At 56.7% G+C, this 16,363-nt stretch overlaps 4 protein-coding genes across 4 annotated transcripts; 3 read left to right on the forward strand and 1 right to left on the reverse strand.

The window, feature by feature from the left end:
* Positions 1–724: 724 nt before the first annotated feature.
* On the forward strand, positions 725–3,201 carry IE81DRAFT_364193 (RabGAP/TBC; the record flags this gene model as incomplete). The annotated part of the gene is made up of 3 exons (XM_025516838.1): positions 725–2,344; positions 2,414–2,572; positions 2,642–3,201. The coding sequence occupies 3 exons, from the start codon at positions 725–727 to the stop codon at positions 3,059–3,061; spliced, it is 2,199 nt and encodes a 732-aa protein (XP_025372328.1). The 3' UTR covers positions 3,062–3,201.
* IE81DRAFT_364194 (hypothetical protein) lies at positions 3,162–6,951 on the reverse strand. The gene is made up of 2 exons (XM_025516839.1): positions 5,737–6,951; positions 3,162–5,646 (listed from the first exon to the last, which is right to left on the reverse strand). The coding sequence occupies exons 1-2, from the start codon at positions 6,697–6,699 to the stop codon at positions 3,439–3,441; spliced, it is 3,171 nt and encodes a 1,056-aa protein (XP_025372329.1). The 5' UTR covers positions 6,700–6,951; the 3' UTR covers positions 3,162–3,438.
* Positions 6,952–7,355: 404 nt separating this feature from the next.
* IE81DRAFT_320339 (hypothetical protein) lies at positions 7,356–8,893 on the forward strand. The gene is made up of 2 exons (XM_025512995.1): positions 7,356–7,816; positions 7,898–8,893. The coding sequence occupies exons 1-2, from the start codon at positions 7,580–7,582 to the stop codon at positions 8,504–8,506; spliced, it is 846 nt and encodes a 281-aa protein (XP_025372330.1). The 5' UTR covers positions 7,356–7,579; the 3' UTR covers positions 8,507–8,893.
* A 1,605-nt stretch (positions 8,894–10,498) lies between these two features.
* Positions 10,499–14,115, forward strand: IE81DRAFT_328131 (hypothetical protein; the record flags this gene model as incomplete). The annotated part of the gene is made up of 2 exons (XM_025515094.1): positions 10,499–13,592; positions 13,670–14,115. 2 exons carry the CDS (start codon positions 10,499–10,501, stop codon positions 14,113–14,115), a joined length of 3,540 nt encoding a protein of 1,179 aa, XP_025372331.1.
* Between the last annotated feature and the right edge of the window lie 2,248 nt (positions 14,116–16,363).

The raw sequence follows: 16,363 nt of genomic DNA on the forward strand, positions 1-16,363 counted from the left end.
ACCGCTCTAGCTTTCGGCGCTTTGATCATTCGAATTCGGGACTGATCGCACTTGCGGCAATGAGACCACCCTGTGACTGAATCTTGATCCGTGATTTGAACCAAAGTGGTCCAATCGCAACCGGCGAAGTAATGCGAGAGCTGGATCCATGCACCACGAAGCGTCGATCTGCCAGCAGCTTCAAGAAGATCTCTCGCGTTGTCTCACGTGATCCACACTGGCTATTCGGAAATGCATGCATGATCGGTGCATGCGGGATATCGCGACGCGCACACACGCCTACACACGCACTCACAACTATCGCGGTGGACGCACTCTAAAGCCCGCTGCTGAGCGCTCAGTCTGGGCGTTGATGGGAGGAGAATCACAAACGAATCAGAATCACACGGAGCATCCTCGTTCGTCGCGATCTCAGAGGCTGTCGGCTTCAAGTCGATGACCATTCACATTGACTGCAAGCACGCGCACTCACAAGGATCTCGAGCCTCAAGCGTGCAACGAGACCTTATCGCAGCGAACAAGCGTTGCTTTTTTCAAATCCAGACCGCACCGCCGAGTCCTGGTTGTGTGGCTCACAAAGGCCCACCCTCGTCTGCAAGCAGATCATCTTCGACAAGCCTTGCCGCAATCGATAGCGCAGCAGCTTCAATCGTCAGGCCGACCGCTTCGCTGCGCTCACAGCTTTGGTGCTTCGTCCGGCAGGCAAGGCACCAAGCGCGTCGTCATGTCGTTCCCAAAAGCATCCTCTTCCGCCTCCACCACCGATGATGACGGATCGGACTACCCCGACGACATCTTTGGCAGCTCTTCATCCTCTCGTCGCTCCAACACCACAGCGGCGACGAAAAGCTCCACTTCCAGCCATGCATCCACCCGTCCCATCAAGTCTGGATCGAACGCAGCTGACGATGACCATCTGGCTACGTGGGCTAAGAATACGCGGTTTGCAGTCTTCTCCCACTTTTCACAAGTGACCAGCGCGGCGCGGAACGGAGCTCATGCGCTGCTTTCGCACCCTCTGGCCACACGCATTGCGGCAGACTCTCAGCATGGTGGACCTCGGAGTGCGGGCTTGGCCAACACCATCACCTCCTTGGCTCAGCACGGACCCGTGGGCCCTTTGGGACCAAGTGATCCAGAGTGGCGCCATTCGGAAGCGGTCAAGGCGATTGGAGGAGAGTTCGACTCGGCTAGAGTCTTTTTGGCGAGGTTTGCTAAGCAAGTGGCTGAGCAGGCAGAGAGAAGCAGACTGGCCGAGCAGGAGGAACAAGCAAGAAGGAATCGCAATGGCGCGGATGGGGATGCGAATTTCGAACAGAGTGTGCTGGGCGCCTTCGAGATCTTGGACCTTCAGCCTTCGGTCGAAAAGCCCAGAGCAAGGAGGAATGCTTCAACGCCCGTCTCCCAGGAAGAGTGGGATGCCCTGTTCGACACTGCTGGCACAGGCGCGCCAAGCGTTCCATTCTCAAAGGTCAGAGAACTCGTCTTTCACAAGGGACTTGGTCCAGCGCCAAGCGGTCGACCTGGGCAACCAGCATCCGAGCTGCGCGTGGGTCTGCGCGCTCAGGTATGGCCCTTGCTCCTGGGTGCCGAAGAGTGGGTCATCGGAGAGGCGTGCGAGCAGAGGAGTGCCAAGCGACGAGCTAAGGCGAGCCAGTATTGGACTCTGAAACGAGCTTGGGCTGGACCACGCTCCAAGCCTCTCGAAGGTCTAGATCCTTTCGTCTCCTCGACTGGCAAGGACCCGCTGTACGCGTCGATCAGCGAGCAAGAGTTGGCTGCTCAGGAGAAGGCTTGCAGAGAAGATAGAGAAACGCCTTGGATGAAGGAACAGCTGCACAGGATACGTGTCGATTGCGTCCGAACAGACCGAAAGATGCCTCTTTTCTCTGATGTCAAAGTAAAGGCTGCGGGAGCCGCGGATGGACATGGTAGCGAGGAGATAGGAGGTCGAGACCCTGCAGCACCTCAGATAGTCGCCTCGAAGTCCACGGGCGATGACTCGACAGCGCAGCCGAACTCGCACATGCAAGCGCTCGCCGATATTCTGCTTACCTATGTGATCTGGGACAAGAGCGAAGCCAAGAGCAGTGGTGGTGCTCATGAGCATGTGCTGCCGGAAAATGCCTCGCCTGCTGAAGCAGCTGCCACCATCGCAAAGGGGCTCGCTTCCCATCGCCAAAAGAGTCGAGAAGGCACAAAGGATACCCCTCTAGAGAGCTATGTGCAGGGGATGAGCGACCTCTGTGCGCCTCTGTACGTCGTCTGCAAAGGTGACGAAGCGCAGACCTTTTGGTGCTTTGTGGGGTTGATGCAGCGTATGGCGAGTCCCGATCCAATGGAGGTATCGCAAGCGAGCGGCATTGGCTGAACTGCGAATCTACCTCTTTCCTTACCGATGGTGCGACGACAGCGTTCTAATTTCTATTCTGACCAAAGCGGAATGAGAAGGCAGCTAGGACTATTGCAAAAGCTTATCCAGGTCATGGATCCAGCCGTGTACGCCCATCTGGAGCGCACCGACTCTCTGCATCTCTTCTTCTGTTTCAGATGGCTGTTGGTCTTGTTCAAGGTGAATGAAGCCGAACCCACCCGAATCTGACGCTTGCTGCACTAACACCTGGCTCGGCCTCCTGCCTAGCGCGAATTCGACTTTGGCGACATTCTGAAGTTGTGGGAGGCCCTTTGGGCAGCGGAGCTGGACGATGCATCGCCTAGTGACAAGGACACCATCGACGAACAGCCAGCATCGCCAAGTCTTTCCAACGACCTGCACCTTTTCGTCGTCCTTGCCATCCTGCAACAGCATCGAGATCCGCTGCTCACCTATCTGTACAACTTTGACGAGATACTGCTCTACTTTCAGGGTCTCTCTCAGTCTATCGACGTGGAGAGGACCCTCAGACAGGCGGAAGTATCAGCCAGAACGCTCAAGGCCTTGATAGATCAGAAGGATAGAGCTAGTCTTGCTGATCGGAGCGGCAGCGCGACGCGGATCGATGCGCCTGCTGATTCTGCTCTGCCGGATATTGACGAAGACCTCAGGTCGCTCGTAATTTAGCTCGAGACCGTCTCTGCATTCCTCGCGAACCTCTTCGTACTCTCAGTCTCTCCACTGCACTTTGCAATTTTCGACGGTCTGCATTGTACCATATTCACTCAATCTCATATGGAATCTTGTACAGCTATGACATTCGGGTCAAAGGCCTCTGCTGGTGAGATCGAGCGTCACGACAGCGAGTGATAGGTGAATGAAGTTGGAGGTGCGCGGGCGGCCATTGCCTGATGCCACGCCTCTACTGCTGGGCGAAAGGCAGATTTCAGCTAAGCTGAGCCACGGTGGTGTGCAACTCGGAGATGTGGGCATGACAAAGCATACACGTAGCAGGAAAACAAAGATATAAGGTACGTCGAGGCGAGCGTAAAAGTCAAAATCGCTCAGGAGCGGACGGGGCGCGTCTTGGAGACCGGATGCGGTGCACCGTCGATGGTAGGAGGAGAGTTGACCCTAGGTCTGCTGTCCGTCTGTGTGCGCGACTTTTTGGAGCCTTCTTGACCCTTCGCAACGCCTTCGTTGCGGTTCTCGCGCGAGTCCATGCGGTTCTCTACCTGCGCTAGAACCTCGTTCTGGTTCTCGTCTGTCCCTGGTAAAAGAGCCTGTAGATGATTGATGCGCTGAGCGCGGAACTCTAGCGTCTCGACCGCTTCGAGCACGTGCTCGGCCAAGATCTGTCGATTTTTGGAGCTCATGCTGGGCTCGACGAGCTTCAGCTCGTCTGCTAACTCCGCATAGAGCATTCTGGAGTGGATGAATTCGTCCATGTGTTCCTTGATGAGCCTTTTGAGGACTTTGATCTGCTTGGCGCCCAATTTCGTCCTTGCGCCTCCCGACTCCTCTCCAGCTTCCAGCAGCGCCGACACCGTCTCTTCATCTGCCAAAGCTCCCGCGTCAGCAACCCGTCGGGCCTTCTCCTTCCGTGCGACTCTCTTGCGCTCCTTCTTGTACATGCTGCCACACACAGTACAGGTGATGGCATTATGATGCATGCCAGGCTGAGCAGCTGAGACCGTGGTGTCCGCATTCGGAGCGGTGTGAGCTGTTTGCTGACCCATATCAACGGAGATGGTCTCGAAAACCCTTTCTGCCCTCTCGTGTGCGGCCGTGACGTCCGCTTCGTCAAGCTCTACAGGAAGAATCGGCTGCACAGCGGCGTCCTCCGTCTCAGACGGCTTCGTGCTGCTTTTGCCCTTTTCTCGGGACGCACGAATTGTTTCGTCGGGATCATCGGCAGGAGCCGTGGCATACTTCTGAGACCGTTTGAATTGCTCCTTGAGTGCTGCTTGGCGGTGCGGCTGGGGCTGCATCTGCGAGTGCGCCGCCTGAGCTGGAGTGGCTGGTTTCGCATTGGCCGGAGGTGTTGAAGAGCGGGGCACCTCGACGCGCTCATACCTGACATGACGACTGGGCGCGTCATGGTGCAGAGCATCGAAGCCCTTTGCGCCCAAGTCTCCTTCGACTGCCGATTCGTCCGCGAGGTTCACGACCTGCTCGGTGCGGTCGAGTGAATGCGAGCGCCGAGGTTGTCCAGCTTTGCTTCTGGGCTGCTCTTCTCGTAATTCTGTCCTGCGTCGAGTCGGACCAGGCGAAGATGCAACATGTGCACCTTCACTGTCAGCCACTTTTCTCAAGATGCGAAGCTCCAACTCGACTCGGGACAATTGGGTGCGCAAGGCATCCCTATCCAGATCGTCCCGGACAGGGCGTTGGATCGCCTCAGAAGGCGCGCTTCGACGCTGAATGTCCATGGGGAGCGCGGCGTTGCCGTACTGATAGCTGAGATAGGCCCTATAAGAGTCCAAATTTGCATCCACGCGGTCCACATTCTCTCGCATCGCTCGAATGGCTTCGGCTTGTGCGCGATCGACGTCGAAGCCAAGATCTCGCGGTGCAGACTCAGCTTCTGCCGCAGAGCGCCATGCAGGCAGGGGGCCCAGCCCGTTCGATGGAAGCTTCGGCTCGCTGCCGTGTACTTGGGCCGGGCGAGAAGCGCGACCACGGTGGGTTCTCTGACCTCGCAAGTCAATCTCCTCCGCCTGCATTGTTGCTTTGACCGCATCCAGCCTCTCTGCGAGCTCGTCGAGCTCTTGTGGCGGAGGGCGAAGCTTTGCGAGTGGGACATGCGTATCTCTGGCTTGTGCAGGACTGGCCATTGCAGACGTGATGCCAGTCAAGTCAGGCAGTCGCGCCTCGTATGCTCCCTGTCCCACTCTTTGGCCAGAAGGCAGGCGCATCCATGGCGTATCCAAACCTTGCATACCATGATAAGCATCGCCTTTCCACACGTTACCAGATCCGAGCAACGTCTCTCCTGAGCTTTCGCCTTCCTGACCCGAAGGAGCGCCCGCTGCATAGCCAGACCCACCGCTGTCGTCTTTGTGTGCCTGCTCGTGGTCATCACCCGCTTGGGGGCGCGGGGCGGCTTGACTGAAAATGTCGTCGGCTTGCTCTGCACGCACGTCGTCGATCGAGGCTTGTTTGCTGCGATGCACCCTTTTCCTGGTCAATGAGGGAGCAGGCGAGGGCGATGATGGCAAATCTGGTCGTGACGTGGATGTTGCTCGATTGATGCGCTGCGCGCGAGCAGCCTGGGTCGCGAGTGAGTGTCCGATGATCGCGGGCACGTCTCAGCACTACAAACATTCCACAATATAACAAGACCACCTCTGCTGACTCACAAGTCCTTCTCCATCTTGCTGTGTCAGCGCGTCGCGTCGAGTCTCTGTGCGATTCTGACCGTGCCTGAAATTCCGTTGCTCGGCCGCCTTGAGCCTGGCCATCTTTTCCTCTCCGAGCGTGGGTCTGTCGAACTGCTTGACAGTACGGGATTGACCCACCGGCGTAGCTCTCAGATCCACGTGATTGCCTGTACTTCTGGTCTCTGGGGTTCGCGTCTCTGAAATGTCGTCTTCATCATCTTCATCTTCGCTAGCCGTGTCGAGGGACGAAGATGAAGCGGCATAAGAAGCGTGCTGTTGTGCTGTTCCAGAAGCGTATGCACCTCGAGCACCGCGGGCGTAGCGCTCTGCAACGGCTGGACTCGGATGTATGCTCTCTGGAGGGAACGCCGGCGCTTGTCTGTTGTTGACGTTCCGGCGATGGTCTGGGCGTGTCGAGCTCTCCGGCACACCGCGCGCTACGCCAGGGGCCCAAGAGTCGTGGTCGATCCAACTGTCTGGCGCTCGGCCTGACGCAGTGTGCTGCGTAGGTCGGCTGTGATGACCTGCTGCGCCCATCTCGGTGCCCTGCTCTGTACTAAGCGTCTCATCGCCTGCTTGGCGCAGGTGCACTTGACGTCTCAAGTGAGCTCCGTGGAGGAAGCCAGGGGACGGCAAGTTGGGATAATGTGCGTCCAAGCCTCCAAGAGACTCGTCGTTCAAGGGAATAGAGGGAGCTGCCCATTGCGCCGCTCCCGCTGCTTGATGATGATGATGATGATGCTGCTGCTGCTGCTGCTGCTGCTGCTGCTGCTGCTGCTGCCCCGCCTTGGACCTCGGCAAGGTGGATGTGATTGCCGGACCTTGACCGACCCCTAGCCCGCGCGTGGACTGCGAGTGGCCAAAGTCCAATGTGCCGTACGTGTAGTCTTCCATCGACTCGTCTACTTCTGTCACTCCTCGACCTCGCTCATTGCGCGCCATGATGGCGATCGCGAGCCAAAGCGCTGGAGTGGTGCGTAGCGACGCGATCGCAAGGCACGCGTCAGCGATGAGATCGACCTCGGCCTGAGTAGTCGGACGCTACGTGTGGCTTTGGAAACTTTGGGATTTGTCGTACGAGGAATGATAAGCGTGTGAGAGGGTGAAGAAGGGTAGGTCAATTGAGCAACGACGGCGCCTTGACGCCGAGCAATCGTGTTCGCAATCCAGACTGGTCTTCTTCAACACCACGCACGCAAAACGCGCGCATTCAATCGACCGCTCCTTTCGGCCAACAGCATGAATCACCAGCAGCCGCTGCTACACCAACACACGCTTATAGCTGCTGCTGCCCATGCACATGCGTGGGGCGCGGTACGTATGGACTCACACGCGCGGTACGAGACAAACGCGCGCCAAAGCTTGAACGCGTGTTGCTCTTCGATTTCGCACGCGGCGCGCGCCAAATCACGTGTGATGTCGTCAGGCTGCGCAGCCAGGCAGACCCGCGCACCGACATGACGTACAGTCTTGAGCACATGCAGGCCCGGTCCGCCTAAACTGCAGAAGCCGGTCGTGGCGAAGCCGCGAAGCTGATTGAGATGTGGAGTCGGAGCTAGAAGAGTCATTGAGTTCGAGTCAAGAGTCAACTTCGGAGTCGTGAGTGTCGTCAAAATGGTCGGGATTGGAGATTCATGACTGTCTCTTGCTCTTGACTGTGACTAGCGACTGGCTCGTCAGCTTCCATCAGCGCACGGCTTCGCGTCAATCTCGCCCAAGACCCAACGTCAATCTCATCCGCAAGTTTGCTCGCACTTATCGCGACAGTCTCTCAGCGTTCTGTTTGCCTTGATCACGACCTCGTCCAGGCACACACGGGAGCATGTCGAGAGGGCCACCACAACGCTCGCGCTCCGTGCGAGCATGGTCAGATCCGCGAGCGTTGGCAAGCGCAGCAGGTGTGGGAGGCGCAGTGATAGGTCTAGCAACTTTAGCTTGGGTAGCTTGGAGCTGGTCAAATAGTCGCGCCTCTCCTGGCGATCAGGCGGGTGGAGATGGTCGCACTGTTGGAGGTGCCTCTGGCAGTCGGACACGAGACGGACATGGCGCAAAAGGCATTGTGAGTGCTGCTTTTTCAAACACGTGAATTGGCATGATTCCCCTACTCACCGTCTTTCTGAATTCTGCCAATGGGGTGCAGCCAAGCTCCAGGCCTACACTGTCCCTCGCGATGCCTCAGACGGACGAGCCAACCTCTGAGTACCTCTTACGCATCAGAGAGCTGCTACTGCCGGTCATTGCACAGGTCTTCTCGGTGCACCTTTTGCTGCCAGCTGATCATGAAAGCAAGTCGGATGCCGAGATACTTTCGTGCATACAGGCGCTCAGCTCGAAGCTCAAAGATATCGACGGCTACGATGAGCGGCGGACGATGCTTCACGAGACAGAGTCGGGCAAGTTGACACTAGCCAGAGCTATCAAGTGCGATGCCCACGTCGAGGTGCTCATGGATTCAAGCCGCCACGAGGAATGCACCAAAACCGATATGGACGCGTATCACGATGCGATATCCAGATTACGCAAATCGACCAGCTTGCTCGTCTTTCTCGTCCTTCCTGACCCAGGTCATACCGCGTCACAAGACAATGGAAGGATCGACTCTTTCTTGAGGCCGTACTCGTCAGGAACCAGAATGGCGAGGGGGGACGCGGAAGTGAGGGTATTGGATTTGAGGCAGACGTCGCCCGCTGAAAGGGCTTGGAGAGAAGGAGCAGAGCGGCTCAGTGCATTGTCGAAGGGATGGAAGTGAGCAATGCACATCTGAGCTTGCTCGCAAGTACCGGAACACTTCGAAACCTTTGCCAATGTTGTGTGCCGTTCCTCTTAAGCCAGTGAGTGCGTTCGAGCAACACTTGCTTTTACGAAAGTACGCATTGCTGGTACAGCTTGACCATCGTAGACTTGATAGAGTCTTCAGCGCACCATGGTCCACTCAAGAGTCTTGAATGTGAGCTCGGAGCACAGAGCTGAGACATGTGATATCCACTTTAATCGCGTCGAATGTACTTCCAGCTGCACTCACCAAATCGTGATCCGTCTCTGGCGCAGGGGCGTCTCTGGCGCAGGGGCTATTGCGATCCACAGACGCGATCTCTACCTCGAAACCGGCGGGAATGTGAAGCGAAAGGGCGACCGTGCAGCCTCACCCGCCGATTACTGCACCGCGTTTGCACGCTAAAATGTATTTGCCTCCGCAACTTGCGAAGCGTTTTCAGCGTCCGAACAGTGTTTCGCGCCCCGTCCCTGCATCATATTTTGCTTCCGGCTCCTCCGTAAGGAGATGACTGGAAGCGAACGCTGCATAAGTGATTACTTGCCCCACGACTGCACCGTGAAGCTTGAGGCGCTGTGAACTGCCCAGGACGAGAAGAATGGAGCGAGTCGGTTCCGAAACTCATGCAGAGTATCAAGTGAGAGCTGCGAGTGCGAGTGCTCCCTAAACCCTATTCACGGATTCTTGATTTACACTCGACTGAAAAATTCACGATCCACGATTGAAGATTTTCAGGGTCGTTTGCAAAGGTACGTATACGCGTATGCAGGAGACCCACCATGAGCTGTACCTACAGTAGTCAGTAGAGTATCGTACAGGTGTGTCTGTACTGTAGCAGCAGCTGCTGCTCATGCCGGCGTCTATGCGCGCTTGGTCGTGTTCATGCTAAATTCGGGTGCATGGATGAGTTGAGTGCGATACGAAGCCAAAGTTAGCGCTTTCATTGCCCGGGCAGTTGAGCAGTCGTCACAGAAAGCCCACAATTTGCACGCGCCGCCGCACGCCCCGCTGTGATCGGTGAATCGGTGGTACTTTACATGCACCTTTTTCGGTCCCTGCATGTTCATGACGAATTAAGTCGAGATCGATCCAGCAGCAGAGAACCGTGAACAAGCGCAAGCTGATGCGTTCGCCGTGCTGCCTGCCAAATATCCCCGCGAAGAGGAAGCCCAAAGCGCTGTGCACGCATGCCATGCCATGCATCTGCATCTCCACACACCAGCAGCACCAACGCAGCTAGCAGAACGACGTGCTGCGCAACAACGTCTTGGATCCGGACGCACCCCAAGAAAGCCGCTCGCCGCCCATACGTAGGACGGTAATGCGTCTCGCTCGAATCTTTCTACATACTCATCAAGATTTGTCACTGAAGTTCCAAGTGGAGCCAGAGTACGACACCAGTACGCATTCACGATTCACGATTGCCGCATTCATGATTGTCGCATTTACCTGAGCCGTTATTCGGAAGCGAGTTATTGGCTGCAAGGTTCATCCACCGCGCACAGTCGATCCTTGCCTGCTGTCCAGTCGCCTCTGACTCCAGCACTGGCACTGCGTCTTTAATTCACATTCACTATTGCCACGACACCGCGCCCATGAAACAGACCTGCAACCTCACGCGATCCGAATTGTGCGCAGACAAGTCATTAGGCTTAAGTCCGCTTTCGATCGTAACTTTCACTGTTTGAAGATTGGATCGTGATTCTCACCCATCATCGGTCTGACCATTCACCCAAAGTCTTGCGCAGCCGAGCGTTCGATGTTTTCCAACACCACCACGCGCTACTGCGGAAGGTCACTTCGTCACTCCACATGACACATCACGTCCACTTCATTCGCATTTGAGCCTTCTGACATACATCAGAGGCAAGCGGTTGTGCGACGCACGATTGTAGCTCCTCCCGCATCAGTTCACTGCGAGGTCGACCCGGCACCAAGGACTCCGCTGAGCGCCATCACAACATAAGCATGTTGGCTGCGGATGCACCTGCAGAGTCACTGACTGCCCTCACGAACGAATCCGGAACTCAAGACGCAAGACCAGAAGCCCCGCCACTGCAGTCGCTCTTCACCCTACCATTCGCACTGCGGCTTCAGCCACTTCCCCACCTCTACTTCACAGCCAAGCAATCAGCGGCAGGTGGGCAAGACAACTCGACATCGGACGCAGACTCCTCCGCATCGGATCGCTCGGACGCTTCTCGCGACTCTGGTGCTCTCAAGCTCAAAGGCTGTCTCGAGACAGTCCCACCTCACCAGCTCCACGTCGTTTCTTACCTCATTGCCAACACCAATGCATTGCAGGCCGTCTGCTCGTGGTCCAAGCTGCTTGCCCTGCTCGCCGACGCAGACGATGATCCGGCCTTTTCAAACTTGCGCGCATTCTTCGATGCCCGCTTCGACCACGAAGGTCACCTGATCGAGGATGTCCCAAAGTCTCCAAGGAAAGCGCAGTCTAGGCGAAGAAGCTCGGCGGTCAAGAGCGAGAATCCTCGAAGACCATCATTCGTGGCGCCATCGTCGGTGGGCAGAAGTATGCAACGATCGCGCACAGCAAGCTCATCTGCCTCTGCAGCACTAAGCGGTCGAGGCAGAAGTCGCTTCGGCCTACTGGGGCGTGCGCTCTCTAGGGATGACGCGCTGGACTCGGGCGACGAAGGCAGCGCCACGAGCGATCTGAGGGCTCCCGAGCTGAAGTGCCCGCCTCGCACTTCTAAGACCCGAGCTGGCGAGGAGCATACAGCCCGCAGCGTCCGGTTTCGAGTGCGCCTGGACCTCCACTCGGTCGCTCTCGCTCCGCCGCCTCCTGTGCCCAGAGCGTTTTCGAAACGTTCTCATCAAGCTCCGATCCTCAACACGCAGATCCTCGCCTCTCCAGTCCACTCAGGGCGCTCAGTGGAAGACCACTTGGAGGAGATGATATCGCCGAAGTCGCATCCGTGGGCTGGCACCTCCAAAGATGATGTGTTCGCGCGCGCCAGAGCTGGTAGCTCTGCCTCTTCACCAGATCGAGGTTTACACCGCGTCGTCAGTCCAGAAAGTGTGCGATCCCGCAGCAGCCTGGCACGGAGCGTGAGCTCTGGCCAGTCACCTTCATCACCGAGAGCCGATCGAAGCATCTTTGGTCGCAAGCCCACAAAGTCAGGCGGGCATGGCGGCCGCGAGGCGTCTACAGCATCTCAAAACAGCCGCATGGATAGTCTGGGCAGATTGATGTCGCAAGAGGGCGCTCACAGCACCGCTACTTTCGAAAGCGCCCACGACGGCGAAATTACAGCCCTCTCGACCAGCCCAGGCTACGATGTCGAGCGGTCCAAAAGCCCGAACGGGTCGATGGCTGGCAGCACACGCTCCAACAGCGCACGCAAACCCTCGATGATCTCCCGCATGTTTAGTTTTGGCAAGAGTGCGAAGAAGTCGAGCGGTAGCGAAGCAGCGTCGACTCATCAAGGGGCTGATGCAAGCTTTGGTACCACCGGAATAGTACCCGGAGACGAAGGTGGGCCGCCTACTGGCGTTCCGGAGGTATCAGCCAAGACGAGAGCCGAGAGCTCAGCTTCTTTGACAGTTCCCTCCGCTTCTCTCGGACGAGGAAGCCGTCGTCGTACAGCTACGTTGGCGAGTAACGAAAGCGAGGAAGAAGCGGTCGACACTGCGGACGATGACCTTGGTTCCATGGGAAGCAGCGCCGCTGCTCGATGGCAGCGCAGGCGCGCCTCTGCAGGCTCTGTGCTCAGCAACAACCCCTCGGGCGCGAGCGGTTTGGCCATGGCTCCCGACCTGCAACCCCTCGCGGAAGGAACGGCATGGAGCCAGACGCGTGCCTCTTCGAGTAGCCATATTGAAGAGGGGTCCAGCACGCGCAAGTGGAAAGCTGGGGAGGACTTCTTGAGCTTGCTGCGAGGTGCGTGCGAACAGGTGCTGAACGTGAAGCCCTGTGCTGGATCACCTTCTGTCCCGAAAGTCGCCGGGAAGGGTAAACGCAAGGAAGGCGATTCCAGCCCTAGCAGTCCTACACCTTTTTCATCTGGTGCCCAGACTCCTGTAGGCCCACCACCAAAGCCACTTGATACAGACTCATGGTGGCTGTGTGGTCATACAGACCCTCTCAGCATCACACTCCCCTGCGCTTTTGCGGATGCGCTCGGCTGGGAGGGCATCATGCAACTATGCTACGGCGAAGGCTCGCAAGCAGCTCGTGACCAAGACTTCAGACCGCTCGGATTAGCGGCCCAGCTGGACACAGCACAACAAAACGAAAAGTCCAAGGTGCAGAACTGGGCCAGAGATGTTGCGAGCACAGGTGCGAGTCCTACAGAGCAAGAGCAGCAAGGCATTGATAGTCTTGTCGAATCGGCTTTGAAGCGCTCCGAGGTTGTCGCCACGACGATCGCTGGAGCGACTGCTACAGAAGCTGAGCTTGCAGCGCCCGACGCTCGGTCTGATGCAGCAGATGATGCGTCCGACATTGCCCCGTCTGAAAGCGCATCCGCCAAAGCGGTGCGAACTGGACGCGGGGAGGAAAAGGGCAAAGGCGATACGCTTTTGGAGCGACTTCGAAAACGACTCCCGACGCGCAGCGCTTCGACACCAGGTGGACCCGTTCAAGGAAGCAAAGATCTGATCGGACCTGCACATGATCTGCGGCGCCTGCAGCTCGATGGATATGGGCGAGGTCGCACTTGGGAGGACTGGCTTGGCCTCGCTCGAAGCATTGCTGCCTGGGTGGAAGACTACGAGACTGATCGAGTCCACTCTGGCTTGGCCCGGGAGCCAGTCGCTGTGCAAAGATCGGCCGGCACCGCACCCGTCTTCCAGGCGACAGCCGATTCTGGCTTCCACGAGCCAGCGTCGAACGGTCATTCAGCTTTCGGTCAGGCTCCGGCTGAAAGCATGAACTTGCCGGAATGCATCAGTGAGGATGCGCTTGACCCCAAGTCCACCTTCAGACGCAGAGCTGGTGTGCCTCCCGCTTTGACAAACGCGGAGAGCGGTGAGGAGCACATGCATTACCGATGGGCCAGCAGTCGCCTCAAGTCAAAGCATTTCGCTTCAGCAATCAGTGAGTTCGATGGCACAAGCTGGTTCCCTCGACACTTGAGGTTGCTAACGCGCACTGTTGCGACGGTCCGCCTGCAGCGCTCGGCACCGCTTCGCTGGTGCACATGCTCTCTCAGGTCAACGCTGCGGATTGGACGCACAGGTCCGCGTGGGAGCTAGACTATCTAGAAGCTTGTGTTTTTCATGCGCCCCTTGTAGCCGAACGCTTTGGACCGCCGGGCACATCGGTCATACCCGCCCAACTGTCCTTTGCTCCGACGAGCGACGAGGAGCGAGAGCGGGCAAAGAGCTGCCCTTACCCTTCGGAGAGTGGAGCTTGGGATCCGAACCAGTGGCGCGCTTGGCTTTCTGGATTACAACCGGGCAACATCATAGTCCCTGCTGTGTCGTGGCAAGCTTGGTGGACCCTCATTAGCGTATTGAATGGCGCGGACAGGTCAGGCAGACCGTTTGATCTGCAGGTCAAGGCAGTGGACGAACCCTTTTCTGCCGTCTTGCCAGAAGTGGACTCGGTCTTCATTTGAGACGCGCAAAGCTGTTTTTTTTTTTTTCCCGCATATTGATCTCTCTTAGCACACATACCAACTTTTTCATAGAAAAGCTTTGCAATTGGGCCGCGGAGGCTGCTGTGTGATGTGTGCGTTTCGTATCCTAGAGCCAGCTTCCCTCTGAATTTGGGTATCCTCGTACCTTTCACTCGAGGTTGACTGGCTGTCAGGCTTCTCTTCGCCTGCTCGCGATAATGAGTGTGCGTGGGTCCGATCGGGTGCACCTGGCCTCCTGTGCTCTCCTATGTGCAGATGCGGCGGATGTGTGCATCTAGTGCTTATTGTACGGTAAGCACCCCTGTTATGTAGTTCAGTGCATCAAGCCTGAGACTCTTGATTTGCCTTAGAATGAAGCATTTTGTTCGCTCCTGTCTCTTGCTATACAGAGCTTCCTCGTGGATTCGCGATTCGAATTTTGAATTGGACTCTTGACTGCCAGGCAACAGGGGTGGAGATGATCACGAATTATCACTATCATGAATCTTGCGTGTATAGCATGGTTTTACTCGAGACTTTATCGCGCTAATCATACGCATGGACGGTGGCGTACTCGGCATTGACGGTGGGATCTTGAGGCCGTAAATTTTCGTGCCATCCAAGACCAAAATTTCAAAGATCCAGCATTCACATTCAGATTCACGATTGATCGATTCATGCAGCACCTGATGTACCGCATTTCTTGATTTGCATTCAATTCTTGATTCGTGGACACGTCTCCCCTGCACCACCAGCACGTCAAAATGCCACCCACCTCAAGATGGGCGCAGACGCGAGTCTCGCTTGCGCTCGTGTACCGGTACACGAATCCGGATCAAAGTGCAGCAACCTCGATTAACTAGATATCGGAGCTCAGAGTTGGGGACCTCGATTCAAAGTCAAGAATCTAGAGTGTTGGAGTCCACAATTGAATTGAAGTCACTCAATCACCAAATCAAGAAGCTTGAATGCCTGCGGATGCTACTACTATGTATACGGGTACTACTGCTGTATGCACGCAACGTTTCGATCAGCGTAGGCCTCCGCAGGAAAGCTATACCCCTCATCTGCGCGCGGTTCAAGGTTTTATGGATCTTCGTGGCAAGCAGCCGCTGCTGCTGCATATATCTATAGGTGCCGGAGCGTGAATTAAAGACCTGTGAATACATTGGATTCGTCATTTACATAGATAAGTGCAGCGCAGCAGGTGCACCGTACGTGTTTGCCCGCACACTCAATCAGACTGTGACTCTGACTGGAGACTCTTTCTTATACTTCGTGATTTGTACGCGCGAGCTGACTTTGAACTCAGACGCCTACGACGCCCGCAGCTCCCGATCCCGCTGCGTGGGTCCTCGCGCAGACAGGCAGGGCCTGCTGAAGGCGTTTTGTCATCCTTGAAATCATGAACACTCGATCATGACTCATGAAGCTGAATCACTTCCAGAGTCTTGACTGTCATTCTTATTGCCGCTATTCGCTTCAGCTGATGCTGCATATATGCCATGCAGCGCGTTCGCAGTGCGCTCAATTAAGGGATTCACACATCGAAACCCCGCACCCATGCAGCAAGTAGCCCGCTCATCAAAGAATAGCAGAACGCCAGAACTTTAAGCCACGCAGCGCATCGCATTGCATCCCGCGCGGCAGCAACATAGCATATACGCTGCTGATGCGTGCGTGCATGCATGGCGTGGCAGCGCGACTGCGCCCGCGCGTCAACCGTGCGTTGCTCTCGCGTTTGACACACACCGTGCCTGTGCACGAAGTTGTGGCACTCTCGGTCGTGACTGAATCTGTGAATATGGAGCTAAAGCGTGCACACTGATCGCGCACACGCGCTCCTTCGTGTACGAGCCTCCCGTCCGTCCCCTTTTCGTCTCAATGAACTACCCAGATGAAGAGGTGGCAGACCATTGCAGATCTTTAGTCGTCCACTCCTCACGTCTCTCTCTTGCCCGCATCCTACTCAGGCTCAGACCGCGCTTTCTTTTGCTTCTCAAGACAGATTCAGGCTGACGGCGGAGAGCGACACGTACATACGTCGTACGTGCGTAGCGCCGAGTCCTGCGCTGGCGGGGCGATTAGAGGCTGAAAGACGCGGCGGAGCAGTTGCTACAAGGTACGCGGCACGACGACCATCCATCCTCGCGCCGATCGACATCTTGACTGCGCCGCCGCTTTCGGACTAGGTGCCTGACCTGATACTTAGTCGCACTCGTCTTGCCGACACGCTGCCTGCGAATAT

Source organism: Ceraceosorus guamensis, assembly GCF_003144195.1.
Source record: "Ceraceosorus guamensis strain MCA 4658 unplaced genomic scaffold IE81scaffold_6, whole genome shotgun sequence".
In the NCBI taxonomy this organism is placed as follows: domain Eukaryota; kingdom Fungi; phylum Basidiomycota; class Exobasidiomycetes; order Ceraceosorales; family Ceraceosoraceae; genus Ceraceosorus; species Ceraceosorus guamensis.

Coding starts and splice junctions, on each gene's coding strand:
- IE81DRAFT_364194 (XM_025516839.1), bottom strand. CDS start 6,699: ATGGCGCGCAATGAGCGAGGTCGAGGAGTGACAGAAGTAGACGAGTCG. Junction 5,647..5,736: donor AGCAAGATGGAGAAGGACTT/GTGAGTCAGCAG, acceptor CTCGCGACCCAG/GCTGCTCGCGCGCAGCGCAT.
- IE81DRAFT_320339 (XM_025512995.1), top strand. CDS start 7,580: ATGTCGAGAGGGCCACCACAACGCTCGCGCTCCGTGCGAGCATGGTCA. Junction 7,817..7,897: donor GACATGGCGCAAAAGGCATT/GTGAGTGCTGCT, acceptor AATGGGGTGCAG/CCAAGCTCCAGGCCTACACT.